Source organism: Quercus suber, unplaced genomic scaffold, assembly GCF_002906115.3.
Source record: "Quercus suber isolate HL8 unplaced genomic scaffold, Cork oak 2.0 scaffold_40, whole genome shotgun sequence".
Taxonomy (NCBI): Eukaryota; Viridiplantae; Streptophyta; class Magnoliopsida; order Fagales; family Fagaceae; genus Quercus; species Quercus suber.
In genome coordinates this window covers 1476173-1497593 of record NW_027069505.1, presented here as the reverse complement: position 1 = coordinate 1497593, position 21421 = coordinate 1476173, and the positions used below count along the sequence as shown (strand labels likewise).

At 32.8% G+C, this 21421-nt stretch overlaps 1 protein-coding gene across 1 annotated transcript; it reads right to left on the bottom strand.

Annotated features, from left to right (window-relative positions):
- Window positions 1–4013: 4013 nt before the first annotated feature.
- On the bottom strand, window positions 4014–8493 carry LOC111999676 (TPR repeat-containing thioredoxin TTL1). Its single transcript, XM_024031806.2, has 7 exons — window positions 7123–8493; window positions 6815–7010; window positions 6520–6692; window positions 5352–5685; window positions 5049–5253; window positions 4841–4941; window positions 4014–4657 (listed from the first exon to the last, which is right to left on the bottom strand). The coding sequence occupies exons 1-7, from the start codon at window positions 8088–8090 to the stop codon at window positions 4505–4507; spliced, it is 2130 nt and encodes a 709-aa protein (XP_023887574.1). The 5' UTR covers window positions 8091–8493; the 3' UTR covers window positions 4014–4504.
- Between the last annotated feature and the right edge of the window lie 12928 nt (window positions 8494–21421).

Sequence of the window (21421 nt, the reverse complement as noted above, 5' to 3'; positions counted from 1 at the left end):
GGATGGAAAAGGAGGAGACAAAAATAGGGAATAAAATATTGTTTTCCCTTGTTTGGTTCAAGAGAGAAAACAAGAGGGAAAGAAAAATATCACTTCGGGCCCACAAATATTTATTCTCTTGATTTTGGAGGAAAACTGAGAAGAGAAGGGGAGAAAAGATGAACCAAGTATTGAATTACACAAATACCCTTAAAAGTTGCTATCCAAATCAAGTGAGTCATAATTACTATTGCATTTGGATACTGAACTAATTACTAACATGTTTTGTTTTTTCTAAGCCTGGCTCAATGGGTAGAGAGGATGAAAATGAACCCAGTGAATGCGTGTTTTGTTTTGTTTTTATTTTATTTTATCTATTTTATGGAACAACATGTTTTTTTATATTTATTTTAATGAAACACAATCTACATATTTTATTTTTTAATTTGTGTTTGGGTTTTTTTATGAAAAATAATTTGTGTAATTTTTTTTTTTTTAAAGTAGAGTTAGTACTTATAAGTTATAAATGTATTTAATATATTTGTAGAAAATGTAATATAAAAAAATGATGTTTTAATAGTTTCATATAGTAAGGGCATTAGAGTAAATTTATTTGAATTACATGTTCCATCATCTCATTTTTCTTTTTAAACAAACAAATGAGTTTTCCATCTCTCCACTTTTCCATCCTCCCAACCAAACACATATGAGAGAAAACTAAATCTTTTCCATCCTCCTACTTTTTTATCCCTTCCTTATTTTCTATCATCTCACTTTTCCACCCATCCAACCAAACAGACCCTAAGTTTAGTGGGGACGATATTATGGCTTAGGGAGAATTTGAGTTCAAACGTGAAAGTTTAAAGGCTATGGTTTGCAATTGCTTTGTGGGCTGCTGTTTATCACATCTGGTAGCGCATAAATGCTGTAATAGTGTAATACACAATGACAGGCTTGAGACTAATCAGGTTGATTAGATGGGAAGTTAAGAGCAAGGTGGAAACCAAATGAGGCTTTTGGTAAAAAAATAAGAGGACAGTATGCGAAATTATAAAATTTCTTAAGCAATTAAAATCCCAGGTAAGTTAAAACTCTAAATAAGTATTTGATTAATGACAAAGTTACATGTATTATATACTAATAAAAAAAATTACTATAGGAAGCGATTTTCTATTGTATGGCTGTTGTGAAAAAAGTAAATGCTGAGAATAAACTCTAGAGGAAGATTTAAAAAAAAATATATATATATATATATAAATATATATATAAATAGAGGACTTGGTATTTAAAGAAAGAAAAAAAAAATTGATAGGTAAAAAGCATAATGGAAAATAAGAAACATACCATCTGCTCCAATGGTATACAGGATGTGTCCTAATGGAAACAAAAAGAATTAAGCAATGGTACAAAAATCATACAAAGACCACTATTTAGCATCATCCAATCATACAAAGTAAGCGAGAAAAATTGCCAACCATAGGACTAGATGCACCATATCAAAATCCCAGTCCATCCAAATCACACAATTGATAATAATTATGCATGCACTCACATAGAGAAAATTACTCATTGTCAACTTTATGTATGCATGTTGGGAGAAGAATGATTGACGTACATTTCATATGATCAATTGGCAATCAACATATGTTGTTACAAATTACATTCAAATGTTATCATTACAAATCCATGATATGTTCCTAGACCAATATGGTATTACATCATAATAGCATCTTAAGAATGTTAAAAGAGGAAAAAGAAAAGAATTGTAAGAGATATCAAAGGATGCAAGTCCTAAGATAACACCAGAATAGTCATTACTTTACTTGTAGAATATGTTGTCAAATGACATTAAACACATATTTAACCTTTTATGACACAGTAAGGCAAACAAGCCAACATGAAAGTAAAGTATAACAAAACAATGTATCACTTTAAATAGGGGCGCGCAAGAAATCAAATGTCTCATTGTTGTTTTTTTGATAGGTAATTAAATGTCTTGATGTTGTTCGACTGTGACTCTGTAATCCTAGCATTTGAATGCTCTTTTATTTTGATTGAGCAAAGATGTAAGATACCTCCACTTGTTCTTACACTAGTTACAATTTCGTCATTACATATCCTTAATCACCATAATATATATTAGATGAACTCATTTCTTTAACAAAATAAAAATAAATTACATGTGTGTGTGTGTATATATATATATATATATATAAACTCCCATGACAAGATGAGGATGATGATGAGGATGTTGTCCCAAAGCCAATAAAGAATTTACTTGGAAAAATATACATGTTCCAGGATGTTTTACCCTATTCATTTTACCTTTACATTAAAACTCAGACAAACACACATTGGGTTTCATTTTACCTTTTTCATTGGAAATTAGGAATTTCAGGCAAACCCAAATCAATGCAAATTAGGCAAAATCTAATAGAGAAAAATTAAGAACTCTTTAGCCTCAAGAAGCCAAACTCAAATCAGAGTACATGCACAACCTAAACTTAAGTTAGATTAAATGCACAAGCCAAACTTAACTCAAATTAGATGCAAAGGCAAAAAAAAATTGAACTCAGAATTTAGAAATTATCTTAATGCGTTTCTAATCCTTTAACTCTGATTTCTAAGCTTAATGGTCAAAGATGCAGATGAGGGTTATGGTGAGAGTTGCAGGTCATGATTAGGTTAGGGTGCGGGTTTAGGTTGAGCTTTGGCCTACGGGTAGAAAGAAGACAACTTGAAGATGGATTGAACTTGGAAAGGGTGTGTTGAACAGACTGAGGGAGACAATGGTGGCTACTGATCGGACTGAGGGAGACAAACTATTTTGGAGACATTACATTCAAAATTTCATTTTATTCTGTATATAACTCGATTTCATTATTGCCGAGTTTTGAACAGTCCAGCTAGAATATTTTATTGTAGAAAAGCCACGGTGGCAATCCAGCATGGCAAAAACCTGACAGAAACTCGACTTTAACATAATCGAGTTCCTTATATAACCCGACTATTGTATGATTGAGTACCAAAATAGGGACACGCCCCTATATAATTTGGAAACAAGGACATATTGCTCTTCTTTTTTCTTTCTTTTTTTTTTGCTCAATAGGGGCAAAAACCCATTTTCTCCAAGGAATACCTTTCTCAGGGTTGAGGATTGCCTTCCTCCCCACCTGCTAATCGATGAGTCTCTCTCTCTTTATCTTTTTTTTTTTTTTTTGAATGCACCTTTTTTTAATTACATTATTTGCACCTTTTATAAACTCTCTAGGAGTATTCTTGATCCCCCAACTGATTTGGGAATTGATCAAACCATTCTTGACTTTGGACTAGATTGGGCCAAGCCTAAAACAAGTTGTATTGAAGTTTTTTTTTTGTTTTTTAATCTTATTCTTTTTCTGGTATCTCTAATTTTTTTTTTTTTGGGAATTGGTCTTGGAGATTCCAAGTTTCCAACTTGGGTGTTATTGGAGTGGATTTTCAAACAAATTGAAGTATCGTTTGTTGACGTGATCCAAGTAATGGTTTATTGGAATAAGGGACAAGGAATGAAGCTAATTTCAATTCCAATCAAGATGTAGAGATTCTCTCATTGCATGGAACCAATTGATGCTCATCAATTTTGGCTTTAAAAAATTGAGATTAAACAACTGAGAAAGCAAGTTGTTGCTGAGTTCAAGATGGTGCAAAGCTTGTATCCTCCTCAAGCCAGGAGTGTTGAGTAAAGGTTGGATCGTTTTTGTGTAAAGAGCCATGAACTCATGATTGATGCTTGCTATTTTGATACTACCACTGACTTTTATTTAGGTAATGAGTAGTGGTTTGGCTATTAGGTATGTGAAATAGGGCAAAATTTGAGTCCAGTGTCCACTTTTAGTTACTTCTTATGAAACATACACAATGTTTTCAAATTATCGATTACCAAATCTATATTGTAGTTTCAATAAAGGATATCATTGGGTTTCCTTCCCCTTCTTTTCAACTTTATATAAAATTAAATAAAAAATCTCATTTGCTAGTGTGTAAAACATATGGGGTAGGAAGAATAAAGGAGTTCATAAACATTCAAAAAGAAAGAAAATAAAAGCCATTACCCCCATACAAAGAACACACTAAACTTATCTTCATATCTTTTCTACCACCACAAATGTTCCCTCTCAACTTTTCCCACTAATAATGCCGGCAAAGAAATTGAACATATCCAAATTAGCCAGTCACAGAACATTCTAATCATCATTAACATTCAAAAGCAAGAAAATAAATATCATAAAGCCTTTCAAAGAACTCTAAAATCTCACTTCATATTCTAATCTACCACCACACGTATTCCCTCAACTTTTTTCTACTTTATGTGCAATGCCAGCATATAAATAATATATATAGCTTCCCAATTAGCCCAATTTGTGTAATTTGGTGCGTTGGGCTCCCATTCTTTGTAAAACTTTGCTTCCTGTGATCCTTGTGATCCTGTCCAACGCTATGCACGAATTACCTGTTTTGCTTTTGTACAATTATACATATATCTTCAACTGCTGTACAATTTGACTGAACTCTCTAACATTTCACGGTCGTTGCCTGGAATTTCTTTGACCCTTGATCCATTCTTGTATATCTTGAAGGCTGGAATGGACCTCACATGCTCTGAGTTTGCTAAGTAGGGGTGGTCTTCAATCTCGACCTGAATTTATTGACAAATACATAAATGAGTTAATTCTTTCTCATTTATGGCTAAGGATCAAGTCATACTTGGTATAACTTTAAATGATATTACTACTAGTTCTTAACATTTTATCGGATTAAAACTTTTGAAAATTCTATTGTAACAAGAAAATACCCCAAATCTTCTTTATGGTATACAAACCTTGAGGAAGTTAATAGATGGGAATCTCTTGCAAACGTGCTCCAGGACTTGCAACACTTGCTTGTGGTTCGATTTGTTACAAAAGAGCACCACGGACATTCCTGTTATTTAACACAACATATTGATTTTTAGTCGTATTAAGTCCTAATCTCAGCATAATCAAATAAAACTAGCGGATGTTGCAAATGAACAAGATGTGATGAATTACCTGGTGAGGTAATGAAGTGTCTGAAACGTTCATTGCTAGTGATGAAAATCAAATTTGACCCAAATTTCAGGTCTTTAATGTCTTCACCACGTTGCTTCTTAAGCTGGACCTGTGCCTCAAACAAAGCCCTGCCTACCTCCTCATCCCCAGGAGTCTCTCTTATCAGCATCTCGTAGTCTTGAACTGAAGCTTCCCACCTTTCCAACTAAATTACCAAAACAAGAAAAAAGAAGAAAATAAGTACTAGTAAACAAGCATCACTAGCTAGAAAACAGCATTTAACTCTCAAGCGACATGATTCACCTTGGCATTGCAATCTGCCCTTCGTAGCCTGGCCTTGCTGTAAGAAGGCCGCACGTTAAGAGCCATGGTGCAATCTTCGACAGCTTTCTCATATTGGCCTAACTTGGACCGACAGGCTGCCCGGTTGCATAACAAAACTGCATTGTACGGATCATTTTCCAGTCCTTCATTATATGTGACAAATGCTTCTGAGAATTTCGATGCCTTGAAGAGCAAGTTACCACTCAACCGGGCTGATTTCACTGCCCTAGCCCTCTTTACCACTATATTCACCTCCTTGTTGCTTGGATCAAGTTTAGCTGCATGTTGAGATGCTGCGACAGCATCTTCAAACCTGTCAAAAACCTTAATTTTAGCACATTGGCATTTTTTTCTAACACAAACCTAAGATGATTTAATTAGTACAGTGATTAATGAGCTACAGAAAGCTGCAAAAACCCTTCTTTTATGGTGGAAAGCAACAAGTACTTGAAAAGGCCAAAAATGTTTACATTAGATCAATATAAATTCATTTCTTGTGCAATGTTACACAAGCTTGAAGTCCACGCAAATAGCTTAGATGTGGCTCCTTACTTCTTCACTTTAAATATTTTAAAACCAAAGTATTGCCATTCTTTCCTAATCTGAGAAGTGTCTCTGCCACATCTCTTTGTACTACTACTAACATTAAAGCAAGTAAGTCCACAAAACAAAACTTCTTTTGTGAGCATTTCCATTAAATAATCAGCCAAGACCCTAAAAGTAAACCAATTTACAGAAAGGCAGCAAGAAAAAAAAAAACGTCTTATTAGACTAATTTACCCTAGCATTCTTATGGTAAATGCATGCAAAACTTGCAAAAAATTCACAAATAAAACGGAAAAAACTTGATTTTATCCCATTTACATTTTTTTTTTTTTTTTTTTTTTAAAACTTGCAAAAAATTCACAAATAAAACGGAAAAAACTTGATTTTATCCCATTTACATTTTTTTTTTTTTTTTTTTTTTTATGTGTATAACTGAAATTTACAAGTGTGAAGATGAAATTCTTTGGTGCCCCTGGTCCGGTAAAAAACACTAATCATACTTAGGCCGACAAATTTACTATGCACAGGGAAAAAGTAAAAATGAGACATATCAAACATCCAGATTCCATTGAACCTATATTAGCAAATTGATCTAACTAACCTGCCAGCTGCCAAGTAAACCCGTGCCTCAATCATCATTATGTAAGCACTAGCAGCCGGGCCAATTAACCTTGTACAAGAATCAATACTTATGTTGGGTCCTTTCTGGTAGGTAGCATGGGCCTCTTCATGCCTATAAAGATTCAACAAGGCTTCCACATGTAGAGCGTAGACCTTCGTGTATTATAATCAGAAAAATACCAATGTAAGAATAGTACAATGTTAAGAATTATAATCAAAGGTGGCAAATAATTAAAAACTCCTGCAGTATATGAAATTGAACAGAGAAAACTAACCTGTGGTGCTGAGTCAGCGCCGGAGGATATTGCATACTCGGTTTCCTTTAGCAAGGTATTCCATTCTTTTAACTTACGAGCCTCGGTGCAAATGCTGAGGTGGTTTTGAAGAGCTTGAGCTCTGGCTATGTCGTCTGAATAAGCATAGGCGCCTGAGTGTTTGTAGTGATGCAATGCTTTCTCTGCTTCTCCCAGTCTGCATGACAAAATATACACTCTTTTTAGGAAAAATTTCAACAGGACAGGACAAAGCGCGTGCACACATATACACAGTTACACACACAATGTTGTCCCACTTTATTCAATACCTGAGATACAGATTTGCCAGGCGATGATGTGCTCTGTGATATGATGGCTCAATTAGAATAGCTTCTTTGCACTCGAAAACGGCCTCCATAATCCGGCCTAGACCTATCAAAGCAGCACTTTTATTGCAACGATAGGTGGCCTTATTTGAATCAAGACCAATTGCTCGGTCATATAGAGCCAAGGCCTCATCAAATCTACCATGTTTATATGCCTCATTTCCCTTGGACTTAAAAGCCTCTGGATCTAATCTGTTTACTAGACCTCGAAGCTGTCCAAATTCATCACTATTCTTCCTAACAATGTTGCCCATGACAACATTGCCACCAAGCTTTCCAAAGCCATTTTTGGGGTTATTAGGCATGAAACTTTTTTCTCTAAGATTCCTGGACAGGTAATCCACTGTCCTAACAGTGGAATTGGGACTGTTATTTCCTAACAATTTTCCAGGCCCTGTCTGTTTCAAGTTACCCAAGTGGCCTAAAAGCATTGCATTGCTTGGAGTGGAACGAATGAGAGCTTTGCTTTCATTTAATAGCTGGGGATCAGTGATCATCTTAGTAAGCTCTGAAGAGTTACTAGTGGGCTCTCTTTTTAGCTTTCTTTCACGACCCAAGTCAGGAGATTGAGGCACCTTTGTTTGGACTGAACTAGTGGAGGATGATGTTGAGCTTCTTGCGGCATCAGAAGGTCTTCGACCGTGAACTCTTTTGTGAGCAGTTGTTGAAGAAACCTTGGGATGAACCAAAGTTGAATTCTTTGCGGATTGCTCATTGAGTTTTGGTGGAGATTTGTTGGCTAAATTGGAGGCTTTGCAAGCAGACTCAACAGAGCTGCTTCTTTGCCTCTTGGAATGTTCAGTGCTTGGCAGTGAACGCACAGAAGTTTTTCTTGGCCAGTAGCTCCGGCGTTGGAAGATTACTCCCATAAATCCACAGCCAAATTCACTATCCACTGCCATTTCTGCCATGACTCCTCTTTTATGTATGTGATGACTATCAAACAAGACAACCTATAGAAGACCAAGTAGTGGAGAGTGAATTGTATTTGAATTAACCAATGATTTTGTAAGCACAAGGTGGCATCAAGATCATGTTCAAATCGTTAATTTAACATGAAGGATATGTACCAGGAACCAAAAAAAAAAAATTTAATTAAAGAAATGGAAAGAATGGCTAAGCATAAACAATTGAAGGAACTTCAAAAGAATGACAAAGGAAGGAAATTATCAAAAGAAGGCTTGAATGAGAAGGATTCTATGTAGCAAGCATAGTTTGAATAACGTCTAATAGATATATGTGTATATATATATATGAACTCACAGCCTCCTAGAGTGGCTTCCAAGAAACCAACTTTATCTCTTTTGTAATTTTTTAGAGGGAGACGTGAGAGGGAGGGGTCAAGTCTTTATGGAAGAATAACATATAAGAAATTCTAAAATAAACCCAACCCTGTTTAAAAATAAAGATGCCTATATTATCATTTCCTGATTTTGATAATGACCACATGATTCATAACATACAATAAGGAATACTAGCTAGACATTTTTCAACTAATTAAGAGTGGTTGATCTAAAGGATTAAAATATTATATATATAGTTACTAATACAAATATACAATACCCTTTCGAGTTTTGAGTTTTGACCAATTTTCTTGGTTTCATATAAATTGTAACTCAAAAGGGTTTTTTTATTTTTTTATTTATTTATTTTTTTTTTTTTGAGAATCAACTCAAAGGTTAGAAAGACTCTGTCAAAGAGGCATATACAGTTAAATTTTCCATTCATGTCAATACATTATACTTTAACTGTTCAACAATTGAGATGACATGGGCTGGAACAAATTTAATTGCCTTATTTTGCCTGATGTGGTTTCCTATTATAATCTTTTATCTGAAAAAACAAAAACCTTGTCATTCTATTTCTATAAACAAAATTAACAAATTGTTGCTGGCATTCCGCATACCTAACTCGTCTATAGACTCTATACATACTTTATACACGTGCTAATTTTTTTTTTTCTAATAAAGTTCATTACAATTTGCTTAATTATGGAAAAATAATCTATTGTTGTTAGCTTCCAAAAGTGTGAGTCTCTTTCAATTTAATTGCGATAAATGACCATGAAAACTTTTACAGCCAGAAATTGGGATGGGAAATGTTAACGGGGTGCTCCTTAAAGATGAGTTATTGTTGGGCTCAATTAATAAAAAATTGGCATGAACTAATAAGGGCGCTGAAAATGCGGTTAAAGTGATAAGTGAAAAAAAATGATATGTCCATAATATTTTCACAACATTTTTACAATAAATTCTAAGTGCCAGATTGTTACTAGTTGTTATTATTATGGCAAAAAAGTAATCTTAATGTTATGTTCAAATTTGAACAAATAAAAACTAAACACCTATTATTTGTTGTGAAAATATTGTAAAAATGTTGGCTCTATTAACTCCATGCCATATAAATTGATTAAATTTTTTTTTTAATACAAATCGATTAAAAATTTGATATAAAGCAATTTCTTAATAAGCACTTTATGATGCCAGTTAATCTTATTTATAAATAAATAAATAATAATGGTAGATGTAAACGTATAATCAATGGCCCAAAACAGAAAAAGATTAAAACATTAATTAGTCTTTTCCCCCAAAAGGGAAAAATTTTGATGAGCACACTTTTTTTTCTGATTGATGGTAACAACTGTCGTGTCCCTAATTAAGTGAATCAATTGAAAAAGTAAAAGGTAAAATTAACAATTAACACAAACAAACTCCGGATAATTAGCCAATTGGCAGTTAGGAAAACCAAGGCACCGCCAAGGGACTGTTTGGCCTGGACCCCAATTGAACAATGAACACAGCTGTACGCTATTATGGAATGGACTCTAGTTTTCATTCTTTACTTTGCCAAACACCCTTACCTTCCATTCATTCCCTTCTCTTTTTTTCTCATGGGGTTGGTAGTTGGTAGCAGATTTTTTATTTTATTTTTTTATTCTTTTGGTAATAATAGAGCAAGAACCAAAGAAATCCATGGGTTGGTAGCATTTTTTTTTGCTGTCGTTTTGTGTGATAGGATTGTGTATCACTTTGTAGTTTTGTGAATGTCCTGTAGCACATTATAGATACTATGTTTTAGGACCATTTGGTGAAAACTGCAAAAGTGTTTAAAGGGTTTTGAAGACTATTTGTCTACGGATTTCCCTACACCTTGCCTGCTTCAATAGCAGTCGGTGCTGGCTTGTAACCCACAACGACAAAACTCAAAATTCTCAAAAATTATTCGGCTCCCGACGGCACCACCAAAATTTTATGTCCTTACAATTTTTAGTTTCAAATTTCAAGGTAACAAAACATTCTGATCAAATCCATAGCTATGGTCCTATGGATTTGTGGGTTACCATATGTTTTGCACATTTTATTAATGTCATAGAATTTCAAGTTGACAAGAATCCTTATAGTTCTATTTCATTCCATGCGCAACTGGGCCCTACTAATAATATCAGTGTTCTGTCTTGTGGTCATACCCTAAAAATAATATAGTTTAAAAGCAGTGTCGTACGAACAATTTACTGTATTATAAATTAATCTCAAACTCTTGAACCCTGTATGAATAAAGATTTCTGATTCCGATTGACTAATCTTGAACTCTTAATAATTGATGTTTAGGAAGAAACTGTTGCTTGGAACAAGAGGGGGGTATTTCATAAGAATCCATAGGAACATTGAAATATTAGCCAACAAAGGTTTAGGATTACATATAGTTATGCTCATTTATGCAAATAATTAATTTTTTTAAAACTAATAAAATATTTTCAATGATTGAGTTGCTTGCATTACTATTCAATAAGGCAAGAGAAGTTGAATAAAGTTCTTATTAAAAGAATTGGACAATAGTATAGATGTGGACAAAATTACGCAATTTTAATTTATTAAAATTACATTTTTTTTGAAATAAGTTAGCGTTTAATGGCTACTTAGCCTACTTCATTAACAAAATTGGGTGGAAATACTTATTTTTTTTCGTCCCCCAAATGTTGTGTAATATTAGGGGTATGGATTCAAATTTTAAAAATAAAATCAAAATTTTCTCAAAATTTGAGGTTGTAAATTACAATTTAGTCTACTAAATAAATTTTCCATGAATCATAGCCCTTTATGTAAATCCACAAATATGTTAGATGAGAAAATATTACTTTGTAATCCTCCCAACAAAATCTCAATTGCTGCAAAAGAAGATTCTAACAGATGGTGTATGTCACTATGTCTATGTTTAGTATAGAAGTGGAGACCAATTTACATGCCCTGTGGAAGTACAGGTTTTGCTAAAGATGTTTTTAAGTAAAATGGAAACACAACAATGTTTGATATTGTTCAAACTTCAATGAAAGAATTCCAGAATCAAACAGATTTTTGAAATACTCTCATAGAAGTATTTAAAGTTAGGTTGATAAAACCAATTTAGAATAATACATATTTATAAGAGCTCATATTGGAGTTCTAATTATAGGCATTTTTTAAATTAAAATTTACAAAAATAGCTTTAAATTTTCTACAGATTTGGTAAATTTAGACCAAATTTACCAAAGCAAACTAATCTAAATAAAATAACTAAATGTAGGCCTAAATATAAGCATCTATAGACAAAAATCTTGAATTACGTGCCCGTCTGCCTTTAACTTATGATTATTCAACTTATCAAGAAATTTCAAGGACTCTTGTTCTACTTTAATCCCTCCACTTGTGAAGAACTCATAGGATGCTTTATGGTTGTAATTTGTTTGAATTGGTTAATGTAAAATTGTAAATCTTTTTTTTTTTTTTTTTTTAAAAAAAAAAAAAGGAATGAAAAATTTATTCAATATATACTTTAGGACCAACACTTCATACCCTCACATAAACAATTATAATGGTTGGAAAATTTTGGAAATTCCTTGTTTGTATAACTTTACAAAGAATTCATTCATAGAAAAAAAAAATATAAAATAAAATAAAAAGTTGATAGTAGATGAAAACGCGTTGAACAATGTGTTCTTCATTCTTTTCTGCCGTGTTTATTTCATCCTTTACTTGCCAATGCCGACAAAAGAGAAAGGGGCTCTCATTCTCTCCCAATCCTGATTTATGTTGTGTGGAGAAAGATAGGAATAGGCACGGGCTGAGACTGAGTCTGAGTGGCACATAAACTAGTCCCTGGAGAGAATCATATGTTTTCTGACTTCACCAAAAGCCTAAAAAGTAGTCAAAGTTAACACCTTGCAAAAAGTATTTCTAACCTTATTCTTTATCTTTCTTTTTTTGTTGTCTTCGTTTTTCTAAAACAATTTGACAAAACGGTGGCAGATTGATGTACTCGAACACCAAAATAGAAAAGTGCTAAAAGCTTTTTAAGTCGGCTTAAAACAAGAGGTGTTAGATGAATTAATTACCCAAAAAACACAAAAGGAAGCCAAATAGCCAATAGAAATGGTGACATTTGGACCTTAATTTGGTAGAAGGGGTATCCCTCATTATTGTCGGTTGCTTGCTAATTTAGAAAACCGGCCTCCCATTTAGGCTAATAAGAACTATAATGCAATGATTTAGGAGACCCAACTGTAATTCAATCAGAAAATAAAATTTGATTGGGTCCAATTTTTCTGAACCAAAGTGGTTGCATATTTATATATGAATAAAAATAAAAAATAAAAGCCATTATTTCATTCCACTCCAATTGATTAAACAAACGTATATATGTTGACCCCTAACCAAGTAAGAGAGTCACCAGATATATAAGGGGTGGAATCGTATCCGTGTGTTATGATTGTTGACCACAATCATAGATACCTTCTCCATTGCACTATCTATATATGATTTTATGTAGAAATTAATTCACGTGAATATTGGCACGTCAAGTAAGGGCCACCTGATCAGACATGTTTAAATCACAAGCAGTCTTGAATTCCTCATATTTTATTCAATGAAGATCTTCACAAGCTTTGTTATCACGCAAGTCTCTACTGTGTTTAATTAATCACATTATATAAAAAGAGTTAGAATCATATAGCATACAAAAACTGGTGACTACACATACATTACATATATACGTGCGTACAACTTTCACACGAGACCATACATAACTATCCTTGCGGGCCTTGTATAGCATACAATGAGTCTCGAATAATTTGAGGATTAGGTAAATCTAAGCATGGACCAAACACAAACAATCCTCTCAGAAAAAGCACGAAAGTTTGATTAGATAATATAAGCTAACCAAAGGATGGGACTCGGACCAATACTTTGTCATAGTCATCGAACTTTCAGGCAACACATCAAGGTATAATATTGAGCTAGCAGCATGGTCATTAGCACCCATTCATATATCAATTACTCTAGGAACATAAAAGCTTTTACAATTGTTTTCACAATTAATACTACGATTTGATGTGATTGATGTATAATAAAAATTAATGGTATTAACGGTGGACGCCAAATAAAAATAATGTTACTTTTGAAAGAAATATACACAAATTTTCAGATTTGTGAAATGCAAGAACAGATAGAAATATAACATAAACATAAGGCAATTACACGATATGGGAAATTATGCAGTTGAGCAATTTGCATAAGTATATGGAATTGCATTAATTTCACTATTTTTAAAGAAAAATACATATAATGTAGCAATACAGTTTTCAATTCCTCTCTAAAAAAAATATATCGAACCTTAATATGAAACAATGATATTTATATCTCACTCAGCAAATTCACAATGGACTGAAAACAGGCCAATTCGGCTTGGGCTTATTGGCCCAAGCCTTCACTCCATAGACTAAGTTTCAAAAAATCTCTCATTAAAACCTTAACACTTTTATATCAAATCAGGTCATAATCTGAATCAAATACAAACTAAGCTCCACATAGCCCAACAACTTCAACCATAATAATTTATATTGACATGTAAAAAAAAAAGTATAAAATATATTGCGACCATAACATTATTTTTTGATATTTCATACCAAGAAGGAAATTTTCTCCTTTTTGTTTTTAGGTTACAACTCTTGAAATTTTTCTTCAATGAGCTTCATATCCACGTTGGAATCTTGAAAAAAGGATGTGAAAGATTGTAGCAATTTGGGCAGGCTTGGGATTCAAGGCTGAAAGAGTGGAAAGTGGTGTGGAAAGTGAGGCACATGAAATTGTGTGGGCAACGCTTTGGACTCAAGGCTGCAGGAGGAAGAAAAGTGACACGTATTACGTATAGGGTGCGGAAAGGGTCGCACGTGCATTTTACGTAAAGGAAAACAAGTGGTCACGTGATCTAAACTCGAAACTCTAAAGCCCTTGAAAGCCTGCCCAAGCTTAAGTTTTAAGGTTTGGTGATCGGTTTAGTAGTTTTTGGTTCTCATTGGGATCAACTTTAACAAGACATTCTTAGCTCCATCACTTCCTCAAATGTAATTCCCTTAAAGTTCGCAATAGTATACCATAATAAAATCAAACATGACAAACAAAACTTATAGAAACAAACGCAATCTTATGCGAAACATTCAGAAAGAATTTGCTAATATCTTCAATCAATGATTGTAACGTTCACATGCAACATTGGTTGCAAATTAAGTCTTATCTCATTGGGAACTTCGATATTGTATGTAGGGTAATTCTACTGTACCCCCTCTATTTTTTGGAGGGTACGGTACCTATACAAATCCTGACCATCTAATCTAATGGTTTTTAATCTTGACCGTTTATTCAATTTTAGTGGGATACCAGTTACCGGTATAGCAAGTTAGCATATAAAATAAAAAATAATAGAACCAAATCCTTCTCTCCCCATGTTTCTCCAAAAACCAAAAAAAAAAAAAAAAAATCCTTCTCTCCTTGTTCTCTCAAAGCCAGATCTCCGATAGAACGATCTCCTCAAACTCTCTAAGGTACAAAAATCGCAAAGCCTTCGTTTTTATCTTCTTCTTCTTCTTCTTCTTCTTTTTTTTTTTCCTTGTGAAAGGTGATTGCTTTATCATATCTGATATATTGCTTATTAAAAATTAGGTCTTCGTGTTTGATTTATGTGTTTGGAAATGTGGGAGTTAGGGTTTTTGATTGTTTAAATAGGGATTTTGGATATGAAGGTTTAGTAGAGGGGAAACAAATATGGGGGATTGATGTTAATTAGCTTTCTTTTACTGACCTGTGTTTGGTTGCTGGGAAACCTACTCAATAGAAAAGAAAGTTGATTTTTTTTTTTTTACTTGATTCTGATTGAGAAGATCGCATCGGTTGAGTTAAATAGTTGCATTGAGAGTGAAGTTTAATCTTTTGAGGGATAAAGAAGGGGGGTTCAAATCAAAGTTGCTTTTGGAAAATTTATATTTTTTCTTAGTTAAAAAATTGGGTATTTAAGGGATGAAATGTTTTGAGTTTTTTAATAACCTTGTTTCAGTGTTATTTTCATCTGGAGTTGCTTCATTCAAATCTAAGAAGCTGCCAAGTAGTCAACAAGCCAAAGGCTACAACCAGGAACTACATCAAAGTAATAATGGAAAAATACCTGAACAAACAAGTCAAGTGCAAACCAAAACCAAAACTCAAAGAACACAAATAGGTGCAGGTTTGCACGATACAATCTATTTACAAAAAAATACAAACATACTTCACAGCTAACTAGGACTAATCTACCAACAAGTAATAAAGAGCTAGCCAGAATTCTGCCATTCCAATCAAATCCTTAGACTTGAATACAACATCAGAAATACCCCACCTAATACATATTTTGGTGTTGATACTAGACCTAGGATATGGTCCTTTACTTTCAATCCTTGCCTTCACCTGTTTCCTTATAAGACCAGCAAATTATTTTTTTTTTTATAAACAATATAAAACCAGCAATTTGATCCTCTGTTTTAATAGTTCCCAAATGCTTTATAGCATTTCTTTGTACCCATATGTGGTATATACACGCATTAAAACCCAATATGCTGCAGTCAACACTCAACCTTTTACCTTTTCCAATTTGTTGCAGCACAATTGATAAGATTATGCCAATCTTCATCAAGCCTATCTTGATAAGACCATTTCCTAATTTTCCTCCAAAGTCTTTTAGAAAGGGGCACTTAAAGAAAAAGGTGATCTCTACTCTCAAAGCTTCCTCTGCATAACAAACATAAAAGATCACATGTTATTCCCCAACTAGCAATCCTATCATTGGTAGAGAGACTGTCCCTAATAGCCAGCCAAGTGATGAAAGCATGCCTTGGGAAGGCTTTGGTGAACCATACAATCTTCCACCAACTAACACTAGGTTTCTTTTTTCTAATTTGATCCCAAGCACTTGAGATAGAGAACAATATAGACGCTGAACTACTTGGACTTGTGCAATGACTGTTTTGTTGAAATATTTGTATGAAATATGCCCACGTTATTTTCTTTGAATGGTAATGCAATTAGTTTTGTATGCGGCAATTATTTCAAGATTTGCCTCCTGTATGCCTTTGGTTTCATCTTTAGAATAAGGAATTATTTCAAGATTCGGCTCCTTCCTTGCAGAATTCGTTTTGTACTATTGCTGCACTTATACAAGTATGCCTAATAAATTTATGTTTGTTTCTTTTTTCTATTTTAGAAGAGAGAATTATATTAAGATTTGGTTCCATTGTTGTGGAATACTTTTTAATTGCACGTCTAATTATTTTGTAGGAGGACTTGTTGGAACTTTTTCAATACAAGTTGGCAGAGAGCTAGTGCTTTCAAAGGATAATAAACAACAACGTTCTAAATTGTTTAAAGTGCTAAAGAATGGAGCTATCAGATTTTTTAATTACACTATGTAATGATGCAAGAGTTATTAGTTGATTATTGTATTGGTTTCTTATATTAGTTCCCAAAGAATTGTGTCAAATCTATAGCATTTTTTGTAAACAATTAAGCACATATTGAAGGTTTATGGGTGGTTTCATCAAAGCTCATTGAGCTCAAAAGCTGTGCTAGGTCATGAATCATCTTTTATATCCTTTTGATTAAATTTTTATGTTTACTCAAGGATTTTTTTGGGCATAGAATGATGAAACATATTTGACCCATTTGCGCTTTAATTTTATTATAAAAAAATAAATAATATAAAGCATTTCTCTAACCCTAAGACCACAATGCTAATATTTTGGAACTTATACGAAATCATAGTCATTGGTTTTATTAAAATTGATAAACAATGACAATTTGAGCCATCCATGCCAAAGAGTTACTTTGAAAGGTAGAGAGAGCGAGAGACCAATAGACACTAAACTCTTTATACAATCCAATATTTTTTTATTATCAAAATACGAAATATAGAATTTCAAAACATATTAAAATATCTCAAGTGCAAAGGGGGCAATAAAGTTATGAAGACTCGTTGAGAGAGAGAGAGAGAGAGAGAGAGAGAGAGAGAGAGAGAGAGAGAGAGAGAGAGAGAGAGAGAGAGGCAACCATTGAATGTGACAAAAGTATAGTCACATGTGATGTTGGTATTGCACAATGTGCGAATGGTAGGCAACCACTGAATGTGACAAAAGTATAGTCACATGTGATGTTGATATTGCACAATGTGCGGATGGTACCATCAAATGTGAGAAAAAATAAGGGAATCACCAAACGTGACAAAAGTACAGTCACATGTGATGGTCGTGGCAATCTTTTTTCTCTCTTCTAGATCTGGTTTTTTGGGGTGGTTTAATGGTTTATGCTCATTTAGTGGTTGTTTTGGGATGGTTGGTGGTGGCTTTTGCTCATTTAGGGGTGGCTAGTGATAGCTTGCATTTTTACATGTTTTGTCATTCTAGACACTTGAAAATGTTTTCTGTAAAATATTTTACAGTAAAATTTTTTACATGTAAAATATTTTACATTTGAAATTATTTTACATTGAAACAAACGGAGTGTAAAACAACTTCATCAAGAAATACAAGAGATAGGAGATAGAGAGTATCGAAATTGCTTCTAAAACAACTAGTCGTGAAACTGCGCGTTGCGCATGATAATTATTTTTATGGTGGTTTTATTAAATTTGTTTATACAATTTAAACTAATTTAATAAAGAGTAATGTATTTTGTAATTATATTTTTATTTACTATAAGAATAATCATAAATGTAATATAGGAACAATCATAAATTATAAGTTTAATAATTTTTGTAGTACTAAAATGGAAAAAAAAAATACAATTTTTCTCAGGAATTCAAGAGGCGAGTTAATGGAAATATTTATTTTTTAATAAAAGCTATTTATAACATTTTGTGAATCATTAAAAAGAATATAAAATTTGGAAATTATTCTTTTAGTTTTAAACAAACTTTCTCAAACTTATTTTTTCTATCTACAATCCAAAAAACTTAATAAAGTAACTAAAAAAATTAATAAAACTTAACTATGATTAATTGGACCAATTAGGAAAACAACTTGTTGTTTATAATCTACTAAGGTTATTTTCTTTGCAGAAATTGTAATTTCATCCACCCAAAACATATTATCAAATAAACAATTATTAGCAAAATCTAAGAATTAAATTTCGATATATGCATTGTTATAAAATAATAATAATAATTAAAGTAAAATTGCGAAAGATAAAATATGTCTCTTATCCAATAATTTTTGTTTGGCCAACCTTTGTTTTTCTCTAAATAAATGGCATCATAAAGTACTTCTAATACATTAAGAGTACTTTGTCCACCACCAAGAATTAAAAAATAAACAAAAATGATTAAAGTCTCATAGCTTAACATCTAAATTCAGCACTATAAAAATCATGCTATCAAATTACAATAACTACCAAATTATATTATCCAAATCATGCTATGTATAGAATAATATTATATTTTTATATGCTATATTTAATCCTTTATAATGCAATAGGATAACATTTAACAATCGCATTAACCTAAAGTAGATTAAAGAATATAAAAAATTATCAACCCAAAGCAAAGATGCAAGAAAAATTAAAAATAGAAATCCACCCAAAAATTGTGTGAGAGAGAGAGAGAGAGGGAGAGAGAGAGATAGAGAGAGAACCTTTTTTTTTTGTAAGAGAAAACTATGTATAAAATGAAAGAGATAGTGACAAATTTATAGTAAGGGGGTGCAAATAAGAAGAGACAAAAATAGAGGAAGATGAAGAATGATATTAATGTAAAGGGTAGTAGGGAGATGAGAAGGTTGGAGAAGTAGTGGAGAGATGAAAAGGTAAAGGAGGAAGAAAGGTTCGAGAAGTGTAAATATGAAATTTAAAAAAAAATTAAAAATAATTATAAGAAAATGTAAAGAAAAAAGATAATGACGTGGACGCTGACATGGCTCAACATGAGCACAGCAGCATTAAACGCTACGCTTCAGCTTTTAGTAATATATAGATTATATATATATATATAGAGAGAGAGAGAGAGAGAGAGAGAGAGAGAGATTGAAGCAAGTAAAAGAAGACAATGCCATAAATTATATGGCTTAGTCTCAAATCCTAGTAAATAGGTCTTACTTACACTGAGGAGTTAGTGAGGGCTACTATTAGCCACCGATATGAATGAACAAAGTATGGAGATGAAAATTGACCTTTTAATAGCCAATTATAGTCAAATTACACGTTCCAATATTTTATAGGAACAAATACCAAACGACTTTAGAATGAAGAGTTTGTATAAATTTTGCGAAACCCTGAATGCAAAGAGAGAGAGAGAAAGAGAGAAGTTTTCAACAACAAAAACATTTTATTGCTATTAGGGCTCTCTCAGACTTAGCTAGTGGAGGCTCTGCGAACTCAAGGACAAAATTATTTTGATAAATTTTTTAAAAAGGACTGGGTTGTTCGTTTTTGGTAAAATTGGTCAATTGTGCTTAATTGTTTTTAGCTTTTCTATTGGTAATTTTTGTTATTGTAGAAATTTTTTGGGATGTTTATTTTGTTTTAGATGGGTCTAAATGTAATAATAATTTTATGAAACAAAATTACATAGACACTTTAGTTGTGGTGGTTATACCCGTGTCGAACATAGTCATTTAGGACACTTCTGCACACGTGGATCTAATGAAAATGCCTAAAAAACATAAAACCTAGTGTAGTAGTCATGATTGATGACTATTTCATACTGAATTTGTAGTTTCAATTCAAGTGTTTACTGAAAATTTTAAAATTGTCAACAATTTTTGGATTGGATTTTTTGTCTAATTGTATTGTCACCTTATCTCCAACCTTAGACACCACAATAAACACACAACTATGATTAAGTTGTAGATGTTGCATAAGAACAATTAGAGAGCATATAAGGTTATACATCTTCGGTTTTATAGTATATATAAATAATAAAAATATAAATATCAAGAAAGTGACCTCAACTATGTTATTTTACAGGGAGGCATGCCCTTGAATGTGATGGAAGTTACCGAGGGGGATTCATTGGAAGTTAATTGGTATACCAATTAAGTATGGAAGAAACCAAGATAAATCTAGCTGATTTTTTTTTTTTTTTAAATCTAAATTTTTTAATAACTTTAAAAAAATTACTATTGTGATGAGCGGTTATTAGTAAATAAAAAAGTAACCTCAGTGATAAGCCCAAATGTAAAATTATAGTCAAATGTGATATTGGTAGTGCTTACTGTGACGAATGAACTGTCAATTGTAAGGAAAATAAAAAGGGTATCACTGAATGTGATAAAAGTACGGTCAAAAGTAATGTTGGTACTGCCCAATGTAATAATGGAACGGTCAAATTTGAGAATAAAAAAATAGGGTACCACTGAATGTGACAAAAATAGAGTCAGATGCAATGTTGGTACTACTTAATGTGATAATGGAACCATCAAATATGAGAAAAAAGTAAGAGAACCACTAAATATGAGAAAAGAACTGTCACATGTGATATTAGAACTGCACAATGTGAGGATGGAACCGTCAAATATGAGAAAAAAAAAAGTAAGGGAACCACCAAATGTGAGAAAAGAACTGTCACATGTGATATTGGAACTGCACAATGTGAGGATGGAACCGTCAAATATGAGAAAAAAATAAGGGAACCATCAAATGTGAGAAAAGAATTGTCAAATGTGATGTTGAAACCGCATAATGTGAGAAGATGGAACCGTCAAATGTGAGAAACAAATAAGGGAACCACCAAATGTAACAAAAAAACTGACACATGTGATGCTGGAACTGCACAATGTGAGAATGGAACCGTCATATGTGAGAAAAAAAGTAAGGGAACAACCAAATGTGAGAAAAGAACTGTCACATGTGATGTTAGAACTGCACAATGTGAGAATGGAACTGTCATATGTGAGAAAAAAAGTAAGGGAACCACCAAA